The sequence below is a fragment of the Triticum aestivum genome, chromosome 5B (assembly GCF_018294505.1).
Source record: "Triticum aestivum cultivar Chinese Spring chromosome 5B, IWGSC CS RefSeq v2.1, whole genome shotgun sequence".
In the NCBI taxonomy this organism is placed as follows: Eukaryota; Viridiplantae; Streptophyta; class Magnoliopsida; order Poales; family Poaceae; genus Triticum; species Triticum aestivum.
In genome coordinates, this window is record NC_057807.1 from 354,619,892 (window position 1) to 354,640,083 (window position 20,192).

The 20,192-nt window shown below is 45.4% G+C and overlaps 2 protein-coding genes across 3 annotated transcripts; both read left to right on the forward strand.

Annotated features, from left to right (window-relative positions):
• The first annotated feature begins 6,526 nt into the window (after positions 1–6,526).
• On the forward strand, positions 6,527–11,554 carry LOC123111830 (uncharacterized). 2 transcript variants are annotated; one of them, XM_044532705.1, is made up of 5 exons: positions 6,529–6,765; positions 7,490–7,590; positions 8,126–9,153; positions 9,816–10,680; positions 11,159–11,554. In XM_044532705.1, the coding sequence occupies exons 3-4, from the start codon at positions 8,185–8,187 to the stop codon at positions 10,671–10,673; spliced, it is 1,827 nt and encodes a 608-aa protein (XP_044388640.1). In that variant the 5' UTR covers positions 6,529–6,765; positions 7,490–7,590; positions 8,126–8,184; the 3' UTR covers positions 10,674–10,680; positions 11,159–11,554. The 2 variants fall into 2 exon arrangements, with proteins under 2 accessions (XP_044388639.1, XP_044388640.1); XM_044532704.1 differs by lacking the exon at positions 7,490–7,590 and having other exon boundaries at positions 6,527–6,765.
• Positions 11,555–15,028: 3,474 nt separating this feature from the next.
• On the forward strand, positions 15,029–19,472 carry LOC123111829 (MND1-interacting protein 1). The gene is made up of 2 exons (XM_044532703.1): positions 15,029–16,664; positions 18,679–19,472. Exons 1-2 carry the CDS (start codon positions 15,207–15,209, stop codon positions 19,198–19,200), a joined length of 1,980 nt encoding a protein of 659 aa, XP_044388638.1. The 5' UTR covers positions 15,029–15,206; the 3' UTR covers positions 19,201–19,472.
• Positions 19,473–20,192: the final 720 nt, after the last annotated feature.

Consider the following 20,192-nt stretch of genomic DNA (forward strand, 5'->3'; position numbering starts at 1 on the left):
CACTTGTAGTTTTGTCTTTTCACTTGTAGTTTCGAATAACATACATAAGCAATGCATAGTCTTTTCATAACACTATAGTTGACAAATGACAAACATAGTTCAAATTACAAACTTAGTTCATGACCACGATGGTCTACGATACAATGTCTCGAATGACATAGCAAATTACAAACATAGTTCAAATTACACAAATAGTCTCGAATGACATAAGTAGTTCATGACCACGATGGTTGAAACGACATGAACATCACATATAACTCGGTTTCCTGTAGCAATGCAAGTCAACAACCCTTTTCCATTTCCATTCTTCCAGCATTTCTTGAATCTTGTCATCATCAGTTATGTCAACCAATTTTCTTTCCCCGGGGCCATCTGACTTCCTCCTGCTGACGTAGTACACAAAATCCTCTTCCTTCAACCCTTGCTTCAACATGAATTTAGTCTTCAACCAATCGAAAGTGAGGTCCACTTGACTAACTTGCACAATACATGGAGACAAGCCATGCACATGAACAACAGGGCTAAGCACCCACTGAGTTTCGTTAGCCATCTACAGCACACAAATCTCTTAGTAGCTAACCTATGATACATTAAACCACGAGGAAAACAAACTAGGGTTTTCACAAAAGTATGATAAATTAAACCAACCAAAAAATGGGGGTGGAGTTGATTTACCTTCTAGTCTCGAAATCCTGAAGATCCAACGGTGAAACCGGACCGATTTGTGAGAGATCTGAGGGAGGGGGGGTTAGGGTGCTGGACGAGGGAGTGACGTTGGCAGGGCTAGAGGTGAGAGTGGGTGGATATGAGTGAAATGAGAGGGGTAGAGGTGGAGATGAATGGATGAGAGGGGTAGAGGTGGGCCCAAAATCTTATCCACTCGAATCTTATCCATTAGACAAGAATGCTTTCTGGACACCAGACGCCAGGGACCTTGGCGTCTGGGTGTCCATCAGACACACCAGACGGCCTGTCTGGTCACCTGCGCGAGCAAAGCACGCCAGACGCCAGGGTTCCTGGCGTCTGGGTGTGGGAGGCAGACGCCAGTGACCTTGGCATCTGGGTGTCCATCAGACACACCAGACGGCCTGTCTGGTCACTTGCGTGAGCAAAGCAAGCCAGACGCCAGGGACCCTGGCGTCTGGATCTGGGAGGCAGACGCCAGGGACCTTGGCGTCTGGGTGTCCATCAGACACACCAGACGGCCTGTCTGGTCACCTGCGCGAGCAAAGCAAGCCAGACGCCAGGGACCCTAGCGTCTGGATCTGGGAGGCAGACGCCATGCACCCTGGCGTCTGGGTGTGGGCCTGGTGTTTTTGCACACAGCTTGTTAAAGTTTTTGCTTAGCAACAACTAGCAAACACTGTTAAATATGAACAAAGCATGCTACTCTCAACCAAAAATATGAACAAAGCATATCAACTAGTCTCGAATGACGAACATAGTTTGCACATAATCTCAAATAGTCTCGAATGACAGAAATAGTTCATGACCACACAAGGTCTCGAATAATAAGTTCATACATTAAACAAAGTCTCGGCAGTTCATCATCGACGCCGGTGCCTTTCCATTTGTCTACTGAGTAGTCCGGGGCCACTTTCCCTTCTTGTCACATGCCTCGTCCTCCTCTTGTGCATCGCGAGCCCTTGCAAGTTTGCTTGCCCTCTCTTCTTGACGAGCCGCCTTCTCTTTGCGTGCCCTCTCTTGCTCACGCTTCTTGCGCTCACGAGCCTCCTTCTCACGACGCTCCCGCTCCAATCCCCGTGCATAGGACTCCTCGAATAGGCGCTGCCTCCGTAACCAATCTGCACGTTGGTCCTCTTGGATATCTTTTGGTACCTCGTGATCTATCCAAGTGAAGTACTTGCAAAGTGTAGGAGGGGACTACATATAAACCATGATTTTGTTAGACATATGAGTGACAACTTGTTGATGTTTTTTATATGTACACCTAACATACCGGTGGTATGTCATATGCGTTAGTTGGCCTTCGACGATCATGTGCATAGTTGGGACACACGAAAAACCTTCTACCTTCTGTCCATGACTTGTTGCGGTCAGTGGACACCTTCAGCTTGCAAACATCACCACACCAACATGGTGGTGTGGGCACATCCTTCTCCTTCTTCTTGTCCAAACTGGCCTCCAACCACGTCTTCGGCATGTCCTCTTGGTCCGCGCACGGTGGCCTCGTCCTGGAACCGGATGAAGCCATGCCTACAAAAAGAACAATTGTTAGCACAAGACATTAAGAGAGCAAATGCATAAATGCTAGGAATTGTATGAACAAATAATATACCATTATTATTAGATCAACCATCTGGATTAAACAAATAACCGAAGGCCGATCCATTATCAACCATTCCTCTACGACCACCTCTAGCACTTGTGCTTCCTCTTCGACCACGACCACCTCTAGCACTTGTGCCTGCTCGACCACCACCTCTAGCACTTGTGCTAGCTCGACCACCACCTCTAGCACTTGTGCTCCCTCTACGAACACTAGCACCTCTAGCACTTGTGCTCCCTCTACGACCACCACTACCACCTCTGACACTCGTTCTTCCTCGACCACCACCACCGTCACCTCTTCCACCTCTTTCACCATCGGTGCCGCCTCCACGACTTGTTTTTCTTTTTTTGGTTTTCTTTTTTTTTGCATGTCCGCTCATTGTGTCCCCCTTCACCGCACACCCCACAGTTGATAATGTCAGGAGCCTCCATGAAATGACCGCTACCAAATTGTTTCATGCCAGTGTATCCAGCCAGGTCATCCATATCACCCCTGAACCTCTTAGTTCTCCTTCTACCCTTCGTCTCCACCTTCAGAAGAGGGTCTGGCCTAATATGAGGGCCATGGTACTCAGGCCACTGTGATTGGTCCAAGAAAGGGTGAAATCTTGGCGCCCATGTCAACCTAGTAGCTTCCACATGGAACTCTTGCATCCTCACGGTTTTTCCATCATTAACATGTATGTTTCTCGCCTTCGCCGCCGTTATCAAATGCGAGCATGGCCAATGATACTTACTAGGCCTCTCGCACTGGCACCACCGAGTCTTCAGTTTCACCTCAAATGCAGCACCACCATATTGTCTACCATCTCGTGTTGTGCCACCTGGCTCATCAATTTGATAGATCATTTCAAGTCTATCGAATACGATAACTTGTTGTCGTGAAGACTTGCTTGCTTGTAACTGCAACCATTCATCAACCTTTTCCGGATAATCCTTTTTTTCACCTATCCATTTTGCAGTCTCTTCAGAATGCCTCTGAAAGTACTCATTAAGCTTGAAGAAGGTGTACTCCACTATTGCAGTCACCGACAAAGCACGAGCACCCTTCAACACATTGTTGAAACATTCTACGAGATTGCTCGTCATGTCGCCATATCGCCAACCACCATCGTCATGAGCGCGTGCCCACTTGTGCTTCTCACTTAAATTCCTAGTTAAGAAGTCTTTTCCCCCTTCGTTCACCGCTGCAAAGAGTTTGTTGTACCGAGCATCGAAACCTTGGGTGGTGAAGGCCACACATACATGGGTAAGGTCTTTGCTGAGCTCCTTGCTCTTACATGCCCGGTAAAAGTTGGCCACGAAATGCCTCATGCACCATCTGTGGTGAAGCTTTGGAAATCCTGGAATAACAATGTCCATTGCCTTGAGTATGCCATGATGTCGGTCCGATATGATGCATACCTCCCTAGCCCCAATCACGTTGTGCCTAACATGACCCATGAACCACTCCCAGTTGTCTTGGTGCTCGGAAGGCACCAAAGCAAATGCACATGGCAACACGTTGTCGTTTGATGAGTGCGCCATTGCTACCATTAGTGTGCCCTTATATCTACCGGTCAAGAACGTGCCATCTATAGACAAGACCGGACGACAATGCTGAAACGCCTCCACACATTGTCCATAACTCCAGAAGGCACGGTGGAACACTCCCTCGTGATCCTCGACCACATGAAACATGCCCGGGTTCCTATGTGCAATGGCGGCCAACAACCTTGGGAGCTGGTTGTATGCTTCTTCATAACCACCGTACAACATCCTAATAGCATTTGCCTTTGCCTTCCATGCCTTCCCATACTTGACTTCATAACCAAATTGTTTTTTCACCGTCCGCATGAGAAACCTCACTTTCACAGTGGGATCAAAGGCTATGTCTTTCATCCATTTGTATCCAAGATACTCAGATGTGAGTTGACGGTGCGTCTTTCTAAGTCGTTTCGATGGCGGTTTGCATCTATGAGTGGTATCACAACTTGTTAACACCCATTCTTCGGTTTCTTTAAGCTTTCTTGCACGAACCTTCCATGTGCATTCCTTTTGCTCACACACCACGGTGTAACGCAATTTCATGTCGGAGTGCTCAACATAAATTGGCCTATGGTTTCGAATGACATAGTCAGCCAACCAAAACTTCAGCATAGGCAAGCTCAGAAACTTCAATCCTTTCTTCAAATAAGCATTCTCGTCCTCATTCTCCACCCTTGGTTCTCCTGGATCCGGGCATGGTGTTGGCTCAATCGCCGTCATTCTCATTCCACCGTCAACAACAACTTTATGGGCAAGGCCGAGATCTTTAAATAAGTGAGTTCTTTTTTTAAGCCCGTCAGCTCAAAGTGGATTTGGTTCTCCTCCTTTGTGAATCCATCCTCGTCCAACTGTTCAACTGGACCCTCGTCATCCGAGTCATACGCATATTGACGCCTAAAAGGCAAGTCACGATCCATGTCCTTTTGCGCTATGTACACATCCAAGTCACCAACATCATTGCCATGAAACCCTTCCTCTTGCTCTTCGTCGTCATCATAAGCATCTTCATCCTCTTGAATTACTCCGTCACTAGCAATCACCTCAACTTCATTTGCTTGGCTAGTTGGTGGTTGGCTAGAAGCATTGGGGGCATACAACTCAACCTCATTTGCTTGGCTAGTTGGTGGTTGGCTAGAAGCATTGGGGGCATACAACTCAACCTCATTTGCTTTGATAGTTGGTACACGGGGACATGGTGGGGGATAAACATTGGGGGCATCAACCACAACCCTATGCTCAACAAGTGGCACCATTGTCCTCTCGCTCATGTCATCCATTGGGGAAGAGACATGCCGGTTCAAATCAAAGGTAAACCGAGGAGATTCAGTGGTGGCAAACAATTCAAGTGACTTGTCTTCCGATTGGGATACTTTTTCCTTGTATACATCCCAATGCAAATCCGAGGTGATAGGCATACTTTTCAAGTGAGATTTGGCTCCAACTCCAACATCATACCTTCCTATTAACTTAACATCAACATTGGTGTCCATCCACTTCAAGACTTGTCTCACTTTTGCAACAACATCCTCATAGCTAGGGCTTCTATCAAAAACCAATGGTTCCTCACCCGTGTCGGCATTGTTACTCAAGAATGCCTCCTTGTCAATGTAATGAACATTAACAAGTCTCTCCATCTAAAAATTACATGAATGCATTTAAGACCTCAATGAGAATTGGTGTTTATCCAAATACATCTTATTATATCCAAATCATATCAACACTAAATTATTGGTGATGTCCACAAAAGTATCACTAATCACTAATTAACACACTAAGCAAAGTTAACCCTAATCACTAACTAACCCTAACCCCCAATTTTTCTACTCAACAAACATATATTCCTACTACACACCATGCATAGCACTATATTATCAAAGTTAACCAAGCCATTCACACTAACATAAGGGGGAGAAAACATGAACTAGGGTTCCACCAACATGTATAAAATGCAACCAAAAGGACAAGACTTAACAAAAAATAATTGGATGATTTGGGAGAGATTAACAAGAGCAACAAAGTGATGGAAAGATCCACCTAAGGGATGTACCTTTTGGAGAGGATTTGAGGGGGGAGCTTGAGGGGTGAGAGAGAGTGGGGAGGCAGCAGCTCTTCTTCAAGCTCGGGCTGGATTGGGGAAAGTGTGTGGGGTGGGACCCACACACTCTCCCGGTGGGGTTATCCACTTACCGGGGCCAGACGCCAGGGACCCTGGCGTCTGGCCCCTTTGCCACGTCAGCAGGTCAACGGGCAGGCGGGCAGTGCGGGCCAGGGGCCAGACGCCAGGGACCGTGGCGTCTGCTTCGTAACCCAGACGCCAGGGACCTTGGCGTTACCGAAAAAGGTCAGAAACGAATTTTTTTTTGAAACGAGGTCAAATCGGGATTTAGTTTGACTTAAGGGTCAGAACAGTAATTTTGTCCTCCATGTTCCAATGTGAGGGTGGTGCCCGGAGATACACTGTGACGGCACCGCTCACACCATCCCGTGAGGGGTAAAACCGGGAGATCCGTGGACAAGCACGCACGCACTGGACCAGACTCCAGGCAGGCATGCAGTCAGTCAGTCAGTCAGGCCCGTCGTCGTCGTGGACACAAAGGACGGACAGGCACTGGGGTGGGGGGTCCGCCCTGCTCGCAACTTGCAGCTTTGCAGCGCCGGTACACGCCGCGCTGATAATTTCATTTCATCATAGGCCCCGCCTCCCCCTTCCTTTCCTTCCCCCCACCCCACACTCCCCTCTCTCTCTCTCTCTCTCTCTCTCCAAAACCAAATCAAACCGGAGCCAAATCAAAGCAGCTCTTCCCGGAACACCGGCCAGGATCCCCTCCCCGCCGGATCCGCCCCCGTCCCCGCCTCCGCCTCCGCCCGCGGTTCGATCCGGCGCGGCCGCCTCCCGGCCTGCATTCGGGGCGCTCCGGTCGCCGGCGCCGAGTCCTCCCCTCTTCGGTCCGTTCTCTTCCCTCCCCCCCTGCATGCCTGCCTCCAGTGCCGCTCTTCTCCGCGCCGTGTTCCAGTTCTAGGCGTTCCTGGGGGCGCTCCTTGCTTGGTTCTCGCTGGGGGCGAGAGCGCGGGGCTGGCTTGTAGGGTTTGGGCTCCAGAAGTTGCGTCCCCTCTCCCCGGGGTCTCGGTCCTTGGTGCTGAGCGGATGAGTGGGGAGGCGACGCAATGCTGCTGTTTCACTGGGGTTTAGTGTGCCAATTTTGCTGTATTTTTTTTCTTGTCATGGTGGTTCCATGTTTGTTCCCCTGCTGTGAGATTCCAACGGTAGCTAGGTCCTCGCATCTAGTGCGTCCTGTACCCTTTTGGAAGATTCCGGAGTAGCTCTAGGGGTTATAACAGGAATGTGGGATTATTAGGTTAGATAGATAAGCCCCAGAAGATGCTTTCCATTATTTATCACATATGAACTCAGTTCTGCGGGTTAAATTTACTCACTACTTGGACGTCCTTGTCAGTTTACTGTACATTTCTCTAATTGGATGTAGTTTTGCTAGAGATTATAGGAAGTAGGTTATATATCTCTAATTGGAAACCGGTGCGTCCCCTCTCCCCTGGGGTCTCGGCCCTTGGCGCTGATGAGCGGGGAGGCGGCGCAATGCTGCTGTTTCACTGATGTTTATTGTGCCAATTTTGCTGTGTTTTCATTGTTGTTATGGTGTTTTCCTGCCAGGAGATTCCAACTGTAGCAGTGCGTCCTGTGTCTTCCGGTTAGGTAGATGAGCCCGAGAAGATGGTTTGCATTATCACATAAATATGAACTCAGTGTTGCAGGTTAAATTTACTCACTGTTTGGACATCATTGTCACTTTAGTGTACATTTCTACTCGTTAGATGGAATTTTGCTAGGGGTTATAGGAAGTTGGCTATATATCCATCACCCATGCTTGAACCAAATGCACAGTTCCCTTACTCCTCTTTGCTAGAGTTTGCAAATAAATAGAACATGTCCTGTATAACATCAACAAGTTTGGGTGAATCTCACTTTCCTTTGGCGGAGTTGCCACCTAATGTGTTGTGTTGGTAATTTTTGCCCTTTTTTTGGGAGTTGATAATTTTTGCCAGTTAACTTCACGTAGTTATGACTTGTTCAATCTCCAAACTTAAGCAGTGGTGGGAGGGTAGATAATTTTTGCCAGTTAACTTCACGTAGTTATGCTATATTAATTTGCTAATTAAAATTATTTTTATATGCTGACTGTGGATTAAATGATCTGGTGGACTATGCTATTTCAAATTATTTTTATATGCTTTATTCCTTGGAGTTTTTCTTCTTCCATTTTGTTGATACTATGGTTGCATGATGCAGTTTGAAGCATAATTTGGGAGGATCTGAATAAGGAAGCACATAAGGTCGACCTGTTCTTGATGGATAAAATACCTTCCGATTGCCCTTATCCTGGATGTTTCTTCTGTGTTATGAAGGAAGCAAACCCTAGCAAACGAAGAGCAAGTGTGCTGAAATTCTTTAGAGAACTTCCTTCCCAAGATGATGATGGCCAAGTTCTCCCTATTAGTGGCCTTTGGAACACTGCCATGGCACACCCAAATGACCCTGAATTCATCAACTTGGGGATATTTGAGTGCATGGCAGCTCTAATATGGAAGGGCCTGAAAAACAGGCGTTGGCTTTCACATGATCAGAATATTTACATCCCATATTATGCAGCACATGTTATTGGATCATATACGATGAATATGGAGGAGTTTGCAGAACGTGCTGTTCGTGCCGGAGTAATACCTCCATTAGTTGAACTCTTAAGAGGTAGGCTGACCTGGGTGGAGCAAAGAGTTGCTGTCAGAGCTTTGGGGCATTTGGCTACATACCCTAGTACATTCCCTGCTGTTGCTGATCATGGAGAAGTGCTTGAACTTGCAATTCAACTTGCCTCAAGCTCTCTAGAAATTGTGTACTCTCACTTTTACCAATTCGTAGATCGAAGGCTTGGCTACCACTGTGATCTTCTTACACGTGGTATGGGTGGTGCTGAAATGGAATCTCGTAAAGCTGAGGAATGGGCTAGCCAACTGCAGTGCTGGTCTTTGCAGCTCATAAACTGCTTTGCATTTAAGCCTGAGTTTCTCCATGATATCTGCAAGCCTGAATTTCTAGCTAAGTTACCTGGTATGTGGGGTGGGCTTGTGAATGAGAACTCACCTGCTGGTGTTGGTTTACTAAGAACAATCTGCCAGAGCAAGCTTGGACAAGGTCATGTTGCTAATATTTCTGGTGTCATCGAAGCTTTATGCAACATTGCTCGTTCTTCAGATGACTGGCAATACATGGCCATTGATTGTCTACTCTGGTTAGTGCAGGATCCTAGTACATATCATAAGGTAAGACATTCCAAATTTTACACAATGCTTGAAGGGATGCTTAAACATGATCAAGAATTTTAATTTAGTGTCTTGTCACTTGGTGCCCATTCCCATGTCCTAATTGAAATGGCCTGGATTATATTTGTTGAATTGCTTGAGCTTTAAATATATTGACAAGTGTTCCTTGGACTTGATAACAAGAAAATGTAAATTACATAATTTCTGATAAACATTAGGAAATGAAGGGTCGAACTAGTATTTGGAGCTGACAATTTTTGAGAACTGATATTAAACTTCACTTTCTATATTGGAAACATTAATTTCGTTGGAGATAACTGCAAATTAGATAACTCTTTGTAAACCTTTGGAAATGAAGAGCCGAGTATTTTGAGCTACCAATTTCTGATTATTTTAATATTTTAAATACTATTGTTAAGCTTAGGATGCTGCATTTTGTCTGTTTAAGCTGTACAATGATTTCAACTGTTCAGTGTTTCAGATATTGTTTGGTGCAAGCTATGTTATCTGCTTTCATTTTGTTAATGCTACTTCAAAATGGTTACTCTGGTTATTTGCACAAAGAAAACTTTATCATTACTGTAGTCCTGTCTGGATGCAGTCTATAATTGTTTGTTAAGCTTTGGTTTTTGTAACTTTAGTTGCTTTTCCCATGTGTACAGGTTATAGATAAAATCGCCCCGACACTGATAGATTTAGCGGATATTTCCACACTCGGTGATTACAAAAGGCTGGGTGACACTATTGTCACAGTCCTCCAAGAGTGTATGCAACAAAATGGGAACTCACGGAACTCAATTAGTAGTCACACCAAAGAAGAAATTGATGAACTGTTGAGTTTCAAGCAGAAACTGAAATCGGAAAAGAATATGCCAAAGGAAGATCTTCATATAAAACAAGCTGCAGCATTAGTTGTAAAATTGGAAGGTAATTCTCTGTTCTCTTCAGGAAATATTGAAGGAGCTGCAGCGAAGTACTCTGAAGCACTCGCATTGTGTCCAATGAAGTCCAAGAAAGAAAGAGTGGTGCTTCATAGCAACCGAGCTCAATGTTATCTTCTCCTGCAGCAACCTTTAGCTGCCATCAGTGATGCTACCCGTGCATTGTGCCTTCATAGTCCGTTGAATCGACATGCCAAAAGTTTGTGGAGAAGAGCTCAAGCATATGATATGCTTGGTTTAGCAAAAGAGAGCCTGCTGGATGCAATTCTGTTTATAAATGAATGCTCTCAGTCCAGTGATCCTGATCTATCCTTGAGGCAAAACAAGGTTCCTGATTACGCTGAGCGATTGGTAAAGAAGCAGATGCGTGCTGCTTGGTTATTCAGGGAATCATCCCTAAAACATGGTGGAATCCATTGTGAGGGAGATGCTAGTGATGCATTTCGGCAAGAGGCTGATGACTCTGAGTGGGAGACAGTGAGTGAAAGCGATGGTGAGGATGATGAAAGGAGGGGAGCAGATGATGAAACTGAATGGAAGAGTGGTGGTCACAGGGAAGATGCGTACGAGAAAAGCTGAGAAACAGGTTTGCAGAGAAAAAATGTTTTCCTTTTATTTATTTATTTGAACTTTGTTTTCCCTTCTAATAAGTGTAGTGTAATGCATGTAAGAAAATTTGAATTTTTGTTTTTTGAAGAATGGCTATGATACTACATGTCTATGATTTGAAAATTAAACAACTTTTCTTACCATCCCCTAATTATCCTACAAACAGGAGTGGTAGAGTGGGCAAATAAACAAATAGCGACGGGAGAACAGTTTTTAAACAAAATTGTAACTAAACGTTGTATGTACTGTAACCACCCCAATATATTCTTTAAGAAACGAAATTAGAAACTTTTCCTGCCTCAGTGCTCAATCTATATGTGCTACACACATAATCTTTAGCAATCTGCGATTTCTTTACCTTTTCCTGACTTTAGAAAGGTGATGTTTCATTATAGCTGATACAAACAACTGGCAACTATGGCGCTTTCCTAATCCAGGCATCTGTTATCTTTCAGGTTTTGGTGTCATTAATCGTTATTTGGTAAGCTTGCTCTCATTGTGCTTGTGTCGGAAGCGGCAACAACAACAGAAGCAGCCGCTTGCCTGCTGCTCTATCAAAGCAAAATTAAGTTGTGGAAACTAGATGAGTCTGCTATCGAGAGCTCATAAAAATGTAGCTTTCAAAGTATGTCTGGTGTCACTGTATTGTCAGCATGGAGAGCAAGGCCAAAATTTAGCCGTTGTCCTCGCCATGTTCTTTGGTCTGTGTGAGTCGCTGTGACAGATTCTTGAGAATGTTGTCTTGCTCTTGATTGGTGTTGTAAATTGAACAGAACAGTACCTTAGTTCTATCTTAAACATCATCGATTTGTGAATGAGCTTTACCTTGAAGACGCAATGCAAGTGATATATATCGTGCGTCTTGAAAATTCCATTTTTGTGGCGCAGATGATGGAGTGCTTGATCGCAACAGGAAACCTTTTTCCAGTTTACTCTTTGAGATATCTTTGGGATATTTGCAGTGCAGCGGAATAGTTGATGAACGTGCACGAACAGATGATACAGGGCAAAAACCATGATATAAAGAACAGAAAAAATCAGTCTGTTCAAACTGTGATGTTGCTGGCCACCTAGTATACTGTTAAAGATCTAACCGCATCACGGTTTTGGTTACTGTCAGAAGACATATGTTTTTTTTTTCTACATTTTTATGGAATTTGATATGTTATGCCTAATCTTTGCATCCATGCGGTTGTCCGGCCTTGGATGTTTTAACCTCCAAATTCATGCATAAATCTTTGCACCCTGGTTTTTTCAACCTGAAAAGTCACATAAAAACATTTCAACATCCTAGCCTAGCCATTTCAATCCACTATTTTGAAAATAAGATGTGAGAATTCTACAAATCTAGAAGCCCATATTTCCCCTCTCCCAAATTCATTCATAAACTTCTCATCCTGAAAAGTCACATAAGAACATTTCAGCATCCTAGCCTAGCCGTCTCAGTCCGCTATTTTGAAGATAAGATGTAAGGCCTTACACAATGGTGGGTGCTTAGGCACAGGTGCTCGAGGAAAAAGAGCAGCATCGGATGTGGTCTTGCAATGCAGAGGTGCTTCAGTTGCTTAGATGGAGGCGTTGGACTCTTTTCTCTTCCTTTTTCTATTGATGGAGGCTTTGAAGGGAGCAGTTATTTCTAAGTATCGGTTGGCATCGGAAGCAAACATTTGCTTCTGCCTCCCTTCCTAAGCACCGGTGCAATCCAATATGAGGAAAAAAAACGTTTTTTTTCTCTAGCACCTGGCTAAGCACCCCCAGCTATATAGGGCCTAAATGGGAATTCTACAAATCTAGAAGCCCACACTTCCCCTCTCCACCTATATGCCACCAGGATTGCTTCTTCATGGTAGTGCGGACCCGGTGGAGAGGGAAAGGTAGGAGCCAACTACGACGGAGTTTGTGATACCGTGCCAAATCCGACAGTGGTTGGCAACCATTATAGGTAGCATCCATGCAGATGATTCATGGAGTTTGTGACACCGACGGTTATGCCGGATCCGGCAGTGGTTCATGACCATAAACAATGCTCTAACATAGCGAACATGCAGATGATGACGAGTATGAGAGTGTCCTGGATCGTGCAACTATAGTTGTGTGTGTGTGTGTGAGAGAGAGAGAGGTGACTCGTTTTTTTATCCTAGGACATGGTAGATAGGCGGAATTGTCTTCTCCTGCGAGCAATTGTAGATTATTTTTTATTTAAGTATTGATTCTCTTTCAAATGGTTGCTTTGATTGTGCAATCTTTATCATCGAAATGTACAACCATGACCTAAAGTTGCATAAAGTTTTTTCCCCGACCATTGGATCCTAAAAATAGTTAACCAGTTCAATTTGTAAAGCATTTTTCCTCTTGCAGGAGCATATGTCATACGTTATTAAGAACTATCACAGTTTATAAATAGATGTCTCTTTCAACAAAAGCGTAGTTTCTAAGATGCAATTTTGGCCATTGATTTCTACGTCTCCAGTAAAAAAACATAAAACAACTACAAACCGATATTTTAATGACAAATCTATAATACTTCCATCCAATTCAATCACGATATATTATTGCGTATTGCAAGTTGAATTAGAGATTTTCATCTTCATGGTTCATAATGTTACCTATTAGAACTGGAGTTAGTTAACAATAGAACTACTCCACCAACTGATACCTTAGAAAATCAGGGGTTCGCTAGGCACCGACCTTATTTTCTGGAATAATACAAAGTTTATGACGGGTGGTGGAAGGTCTACTATAATGTCGCTAGGTATGTCTTTTGATGATGTGTTTTGGGTCATAGCAGAAATGCAACATAAGAAAATGACTAAACAACTTAATTTTAGCATGTAAGGAGGAAACCATTTTTTCTAAGCATCTACAAGCATGGTGGTAAGTTTTTGACGCCACTCACAAATATTGAAAGTCGATATATAAGGCGGTAGCAACCTCCCAAAAGCTCCAATATCTGAGTAGTCTAGAACCTCTTCAAGTCTAGAGACAAAGTTGGTTGCGTATATTTCCCTCGCCTTATGGTTTTTCCGCCTCCACTATTGTGCATTCTATTCCATGCCTATCCAACCAAGATGTTTTGAAGAGGTGCTTTCATTTTGTCCATATAACCAAAATTGACGTAGACTTACATATCAGTGACAAGTAATTTTTATTTTTATTCTTGAAGTGAGGTATTTTCTGGTTAGTATTAATTAACATGAAGCTGCACACTTATACCACCAAAAATAACAATGAGGAGAATAACGACGCTTCGCCTCCCGAGTACGTTACCACTTTTTGCCTCATATTCTTGGGCGGCAAGTAAGGTCAATGATGTGCAACAGTATGGTATAATAGAATTTTTTTACATGGACTGATTTCAAAATAGGGAAAAAGAGCCTTGAAAGAAGGTGACAAAAATTGACGAGTTAGAAGGAATACATTAATTGAATCTAAATACATAGTTTTTTTATGCCACTCGCAAATATTGGAAGTCGATATACAGGGCGGTAGCAACCTCCCAAGAGCTTCAACAACTTAGTAGTCTAGCACCTCTTTTAAGAGACAAAGTTGTTCACGTAGTTTTCTTTAGCCTTACGGTTTTTCTACCGCCACTGTTGTGCATTCTATTTCATACCTATCCAAGCAATATATTCTGAAGATGTGCTTTCATTTTGTTCCTATAACCAAAATTAATGTAGACTTACAATCAGTGAAAAGCAATATTTTTTTGGAAAAAGGTTTTTTGTTAGTATTAATTAATCATGAATCTACACACGTACACCTCCAAAAGAATAATGAGGAGAATAACGACGCTTCGCCTTCAGGGTTCATTACCGCCTTTGCCTTATATTCTTGGGCGGCAAGTAAGATCAATGATGTGTGGCGGCATAGTGTAACCGATTTTTTTACACGGATTGATTTCCGAATACGGAAAAAGAGCCTTGAGAGAAGGTGATGAAAAATGACAAGTTAGAGGAATACATGAGCGGTCACTTCCATTAGCGATTTACTTACCATTCATCTTATTCTCTTGAACGACATCGAAGACATTTAAGATCATTGATAGACGATGATGCGAAGATGACAACTAATTGAATTCGATATGTAGTGAATATGATAAGGTTAACAATGTCGTCAAGACAAGAAAATGAAGACTATAACATATGAGATGATTGATAAGACAAATTTAGATCTGAGGCGCCGCGACAAGGAAGTCAGTGGCATTTTTATTTTGAGCACAATGGTGAACATATTGTACCAGGCCTCTCAAACAGGATTGTGCCAAAGCCCTAAAAACCCATAGATAACCCAGGGCAGGGCCCCACGAAGCCCAGAAGCAAAGCCATTCCCCCTTCGTTCGTTGTTTCCTCTTCCGTTACCACTCCACCCCAGACCCGGTCACCATTTAGGCACACCCATCGACGTGGTATCCGGCTATCCGCGCCGCCCATCCACCCTAACTCCGATCCCATCGCCGATCGCCTCCGCCCCACCCTAAAACCTCCGGCCGCCGTCCCCCCTCCGATGGCCGGCCAGCCCCGCGAACGCGGGTCCCGCGCCGCGCGCAAGGGCCGGCCCGTCCGCACGCCAGCAACCCTGCTCGCCCTTAACCCCACCCCCGATCCCGATCTGTCCGCGCAGGCCTCTGACGACGTGTCTCCGTGGGGCCGCTCGACGGCGGACGAGCTGGAGGACCGCCTCCTCAAGAGGCTCGAGGAGGCCTACGCGGCGGCGCTGGCCGGCCTCGCTGAGCTCGGCTACGCCGAGGACGCCGCGCTCCGGGCCGTCCTCCGCGCGGGCCACTGCTACGGCAAGCTTGACGACCCTGTCGATAACATCGTCGCCAACGCCCGCTCTTTCCTCAACGATCCAGATGCCCCCGGCGGAGCCGGGGGGTTCGCCGACCTCCGCCGCCTCGAGGAGTACTCCCTAGCGGGCCTCGTCTGCCTCCTTCAGAGCAGCCGTCCCACCATCTCCCGTGTCGAGGCCATGTGGTGCCTCCTCGCCAACGACCTCCGCCTTGAGCAGGCCATCAACATGGGAGCCTCCTTCACCGATAAGTCGCCCCACTCTGGCTTCTCCACCGCCGAGAGTGATGCGCCTTCCCCAGCCGCACCCGCCCCAGGGCAGCGTGGCTACTGCCACTTCCATGCGACCACGGCCACAGAGAACCACATGTTTGACCCTGAAACATTCATGCGTCTTGCGATGCGCGCCCACACTGACAGCACGCGCCCGCACACCGAGAGCACTGCTGGTGTGGTCTCATGCGTTAAGAACACATGGTCACGGTCTGGCGGCAGCGCTGCCCCGGCCCCTGCTGCCCCAGATGGGCAGGGGCAGCCCAAGCAGTCCTTTGCTATGAAGGTGTCCACCGATGATCTCATCGAGTCTGTGGTGATGGAGCTTGAGTCGCTGGACATTGACAAGAAGGACCCTCCTGCGGAGAAGCCTGATCCCAAGAATGAGATGGTGCGTGACCTCATTAAACAGACGCGGGAGATGGAGGAGCAGCTCAAGGAGCGCAAGGAGTGGGCCCAGAAGAAGGCGGTACAGGCTGCTCGTAAACTTGGCAATGATCTCACTGAGTTGCGCATGCTGCGGATGGAGCATGATGATAACCAGCGGCGGAAGAATGATAAGCAGTCACTGGAGGATGAGACAATGAAGCGCCTCACACGTCTGGAGTATGAGCTGAAGAAGAAGAGTGGGCAGCTTGACCGGAGTAATGCTAGTGTGCAGAAACTGGAAATGGAGAATGCAGAAATACGTGCTGAGATGGAAGCTGCGAAGCTGAGTGCATCGGAGACTGAACGGCAATGCCAGATACTGCTAAAGAAAGAGAAGAAAGACAGCAAAAAGCTTGAGCTGTGGGAGCGGCAAAAGGCCAAGCTGCAGGAGGAGATCGCTGAATGCAAGGCGAAGATCGCACAGGCAGATAAGGAGCTGGCTGGGGTCAACAAGTCAATAAGAAATATGGAGGTGAGATTGATTTTGCACAGTATATCATGATTGTTGCTTTAGTGTCTATAAGCTTTATGTGCTTCTACTTTTTATTAGCTAGCAGTTACAAACAGGTCACAAGCACATCCTTCCTACTAGGAGAGGTTGCTGAGTTTAGATCATTAATAGCTGCATTGGAGCTAACCACTACGCTTCATGCTCAGCTAGTCATCTTATAAAGTAGTAGTGATCCTGATGGGCTATGGTGCCCTCTTATAGGAGTACAACTGGTGGTAAAAGCCTAATTTTATAAGAAGTAAAATATTTAGGCATACAAATTGTTATGCGTCTTCTCATGGTTGTTGTTCCAGAGTTAGCACAAAATGGTCAGGCTTAATAGTGAACAAGCACAGAGTCAGTGATTATGCACTCGTCTGTTGGTGCTAGATGGTAGTTACTGGGGGACCCTGCCACTTGTTGATCAGCATTGGTGTAGCTATCATTCATCACTGTTCTTGTTAAAAAATTTGTGTCATGCAGCTACCAGCATCAGCGTTCATCCATAACTGTAACCTATTGCTTAGTAACTGCAACTTTCTTGCTTTGCTGCGAGGGCCAGTATTATTACATGCTTTACTAATGATTTGTCTTGTTTTTATCTTGTTAGTCAAAATCATAATCTCAAAACTCGTCATCCTGAAAAATAGTGTGCACCACACATAGAACAAGCCTATGCCCTGCCATGTTTTTTCTGCTTGTGGCGTGCTATGCATTTTGATCTTCTGTGTTGGCCTGGTTATACTATGTCCCAGATTGCCAGGTAACCATGATAAATTGGGAATCATGTTAGATCGCCTCCCTCAGTTTCTGTTCTGAATGTAATTGCTTGTCTAAATTCGCAAATCAGTATATAATTATTTGATGTATACAACCTATGGATAGTTGAAAAAGAATATAAAATAGAATTGTATGGTAGCTTTTCGGTAAATTCATTACCTGGACAAAAGGATACCTTTGTGATGTGTTCTGTTAGAACATTGCACATGCTTTCTCAAATTCTCGCTGCTTTGGAACTTTAGCATTTGTTTTTTAACCACTGTTTTTGGGTCACGTGACTAGTCGACGAGTCGCACTGCCAGGGTTGACTCAAACCCCTCGACTAGTCGTGACTAGTCGATCGGTCAGGCTCGACTCGTCACGAATCGCTACCCCAGAACGACTCATCGACTCGAAGACCATGTTTTAACTCAGAAGTTATGGGCCTTATTTGTCAACTGTAAATTGTTGCTTCTTTCTACATTATATCCTTGGCTGCTTTGCTGGCCTTGCTGTTTGAATCTACTATATCTAAATAGTAGCCCCCACTACCTGATTTTCCTGCGTTCTCGTCCACATCATTATAAATTTCTTTCAGCTGTTTGATTGATCACAGAAATAAAAATGTGCCACCATCTTTTGTTTATTGTGATACTGCAGCGAGAATGTAGTTAATGCTAATTGCCTGTTAATGCCTGTCAACTAAAATATTGATCGCACCAGTTATCCATTGTAATGTTAGGTTAGAAGTACAGTTGTTAAGTTTTCTTTCAAAGCGGTAGGTACTAAACAGGGTTATTTGATATCTGTAATTCTAATTTCTTTGTTTCCTTTCATGCTTCTTAACTTCATGTTAATTTGGTCAGTTATCACAAACCTTCTTCCTCTATTTCCACTAGAGTTTATTATTGGTTTGTGCACATTACAGTATTGTTATTGCACCATTAACTAGTTTACGTGTCTCAGAAATCCCTATTGGGGATTTAAAACTGTTATTCTTGTTTCCTGGTTTATAATATAACTACTCCCTCCGATCCATATTAGTTGTCGCTGATCAGCGACAACTAATATGAATCGGAGGGAGTAATAAATTCATTATCTACACAAATACTACATTGTACCATAACTTCATTTTTGAAACTGTTGACATCACACTTCTATGCTTTCAATGTGTCTCGCACATTTTGGGTATTTATTTGTCTGACAGATTGATTTGTAACATGTGTTTGGTTTGTAGGTTAAAATTAGAGAAGACACAAAGACCACAGAAGACAACTTGGCACTTGCAGAACAGGAACGTGGGAAGCGGGAATCTGCGAAAGCTGATGCTGATCGCCGACTTGAAGAAATTCGCCGGAAGACAGAAGTAGAGTCCCAGTGCTACAAAGATGACCTCCGGAGGCTCCAGGATCAGTTATCCCGTCTGCAGAAGTCCATGGGTGCAAATGGGCCGACACTTCCATCAGCCTATTCTCCGGCTATGACTGACCGCAATACAGCGCGGGCACCCAAGCAGCCCAACCAGAAGGCACCGCCCGCATCCAACAGGCAGCAGGAGCCTATCCAGAATACAGGCCGCCGCAGAGGCTGCATTATCTGCAAGAGGGAGGAGGCTTGCGTGATGCTGCTGCAGTGTGCTCACCAGGTGCTGTGTGTTGGCTGCAACAAGCAGCATGAGGAGAAAGGCGCGGTTCGCTGCCCCAGCTGCAACGCCAAGATCGAGGAGAGGATCAGGGTTTTCGGTGCCTCCTCCAACTGAGGCACCTGGTGGTGATGCTGCTGCAGACTTGGTTTCGCTTGGGGCAAAGAAAAACTGAACTCGTGGTCATCTTTGCCTTTTCTTTTTTTACCTTTGTGAAGAAAGAGTTATATGTCAGCTCCGTCTCATAAGTTTTACTTGGTTCAGCTGTTCATGGATATATGCTGAATGCTGCTGTCGGGGTATATGGGTACATGTCAAACCTTTTTTGGTCGAAAAGTTGAACAGGAGCAGAGGAACCCTTTGGAAATATGAGTCAGTTGAACTTAAAATGATGTGTGTGTTCTCTAGTTTATTGCTTGATTTTTGTAGATGTGCTTGATGTTCTTGCTGGTGGGGAAATTTTTGGGCGAGATATCTCGCGCAGGCTGTACCCTGAGGAAATAGGTTTTGGTAGCGAGGAGCTTGGCCTCCCCTTGCCGTCAATGGTGACCGTAAAGCAGGTATTCTTGCTCGCGTTTTGCCTGGCCATGGGGGTGTCCACCTGATGAAGGCTACATAACTCCCCTCCGTCTCTCTTCTTGCGTCCACTGGGGAAACGGCGGTGCCTCCTCGGGTGCGAGCGGTTCACCTCCACCTTCGTCTTGGACTGGATGGAGTTTAGGATGGCCTGCTGTTCCGTTGCCTCCTTCGCTTGGACGAGCCTGAATCCTAAATTTGGCCTGCTCCGGTGTCAGATGCCTCGTCCTCCTCCTCTGATGGCGGCTCCTACTCCTGCTTCAGCGCCACCTCCTTCTGCTCAGCCCACACGTTCTCGTGCTCCGACGCCTCCTCGCCCGGACTATCCGGAGGTAGGCCGAGTGCAATGTGTGCGACGCAATGCGTGGCGCGGGCCTTCTCTGTGGCATGCATCTCTGACTAGATTTCCGCCCGAGATCCGGCATCAGGAGCTTGTGGTAGGTGATCTTGCCACAGATCATGATGATGTTGGCGTCGGCGGACCTTAGATTCAAAGTGGAATAGAGAGAGTAGGGGGCAACGACAACGCAAAC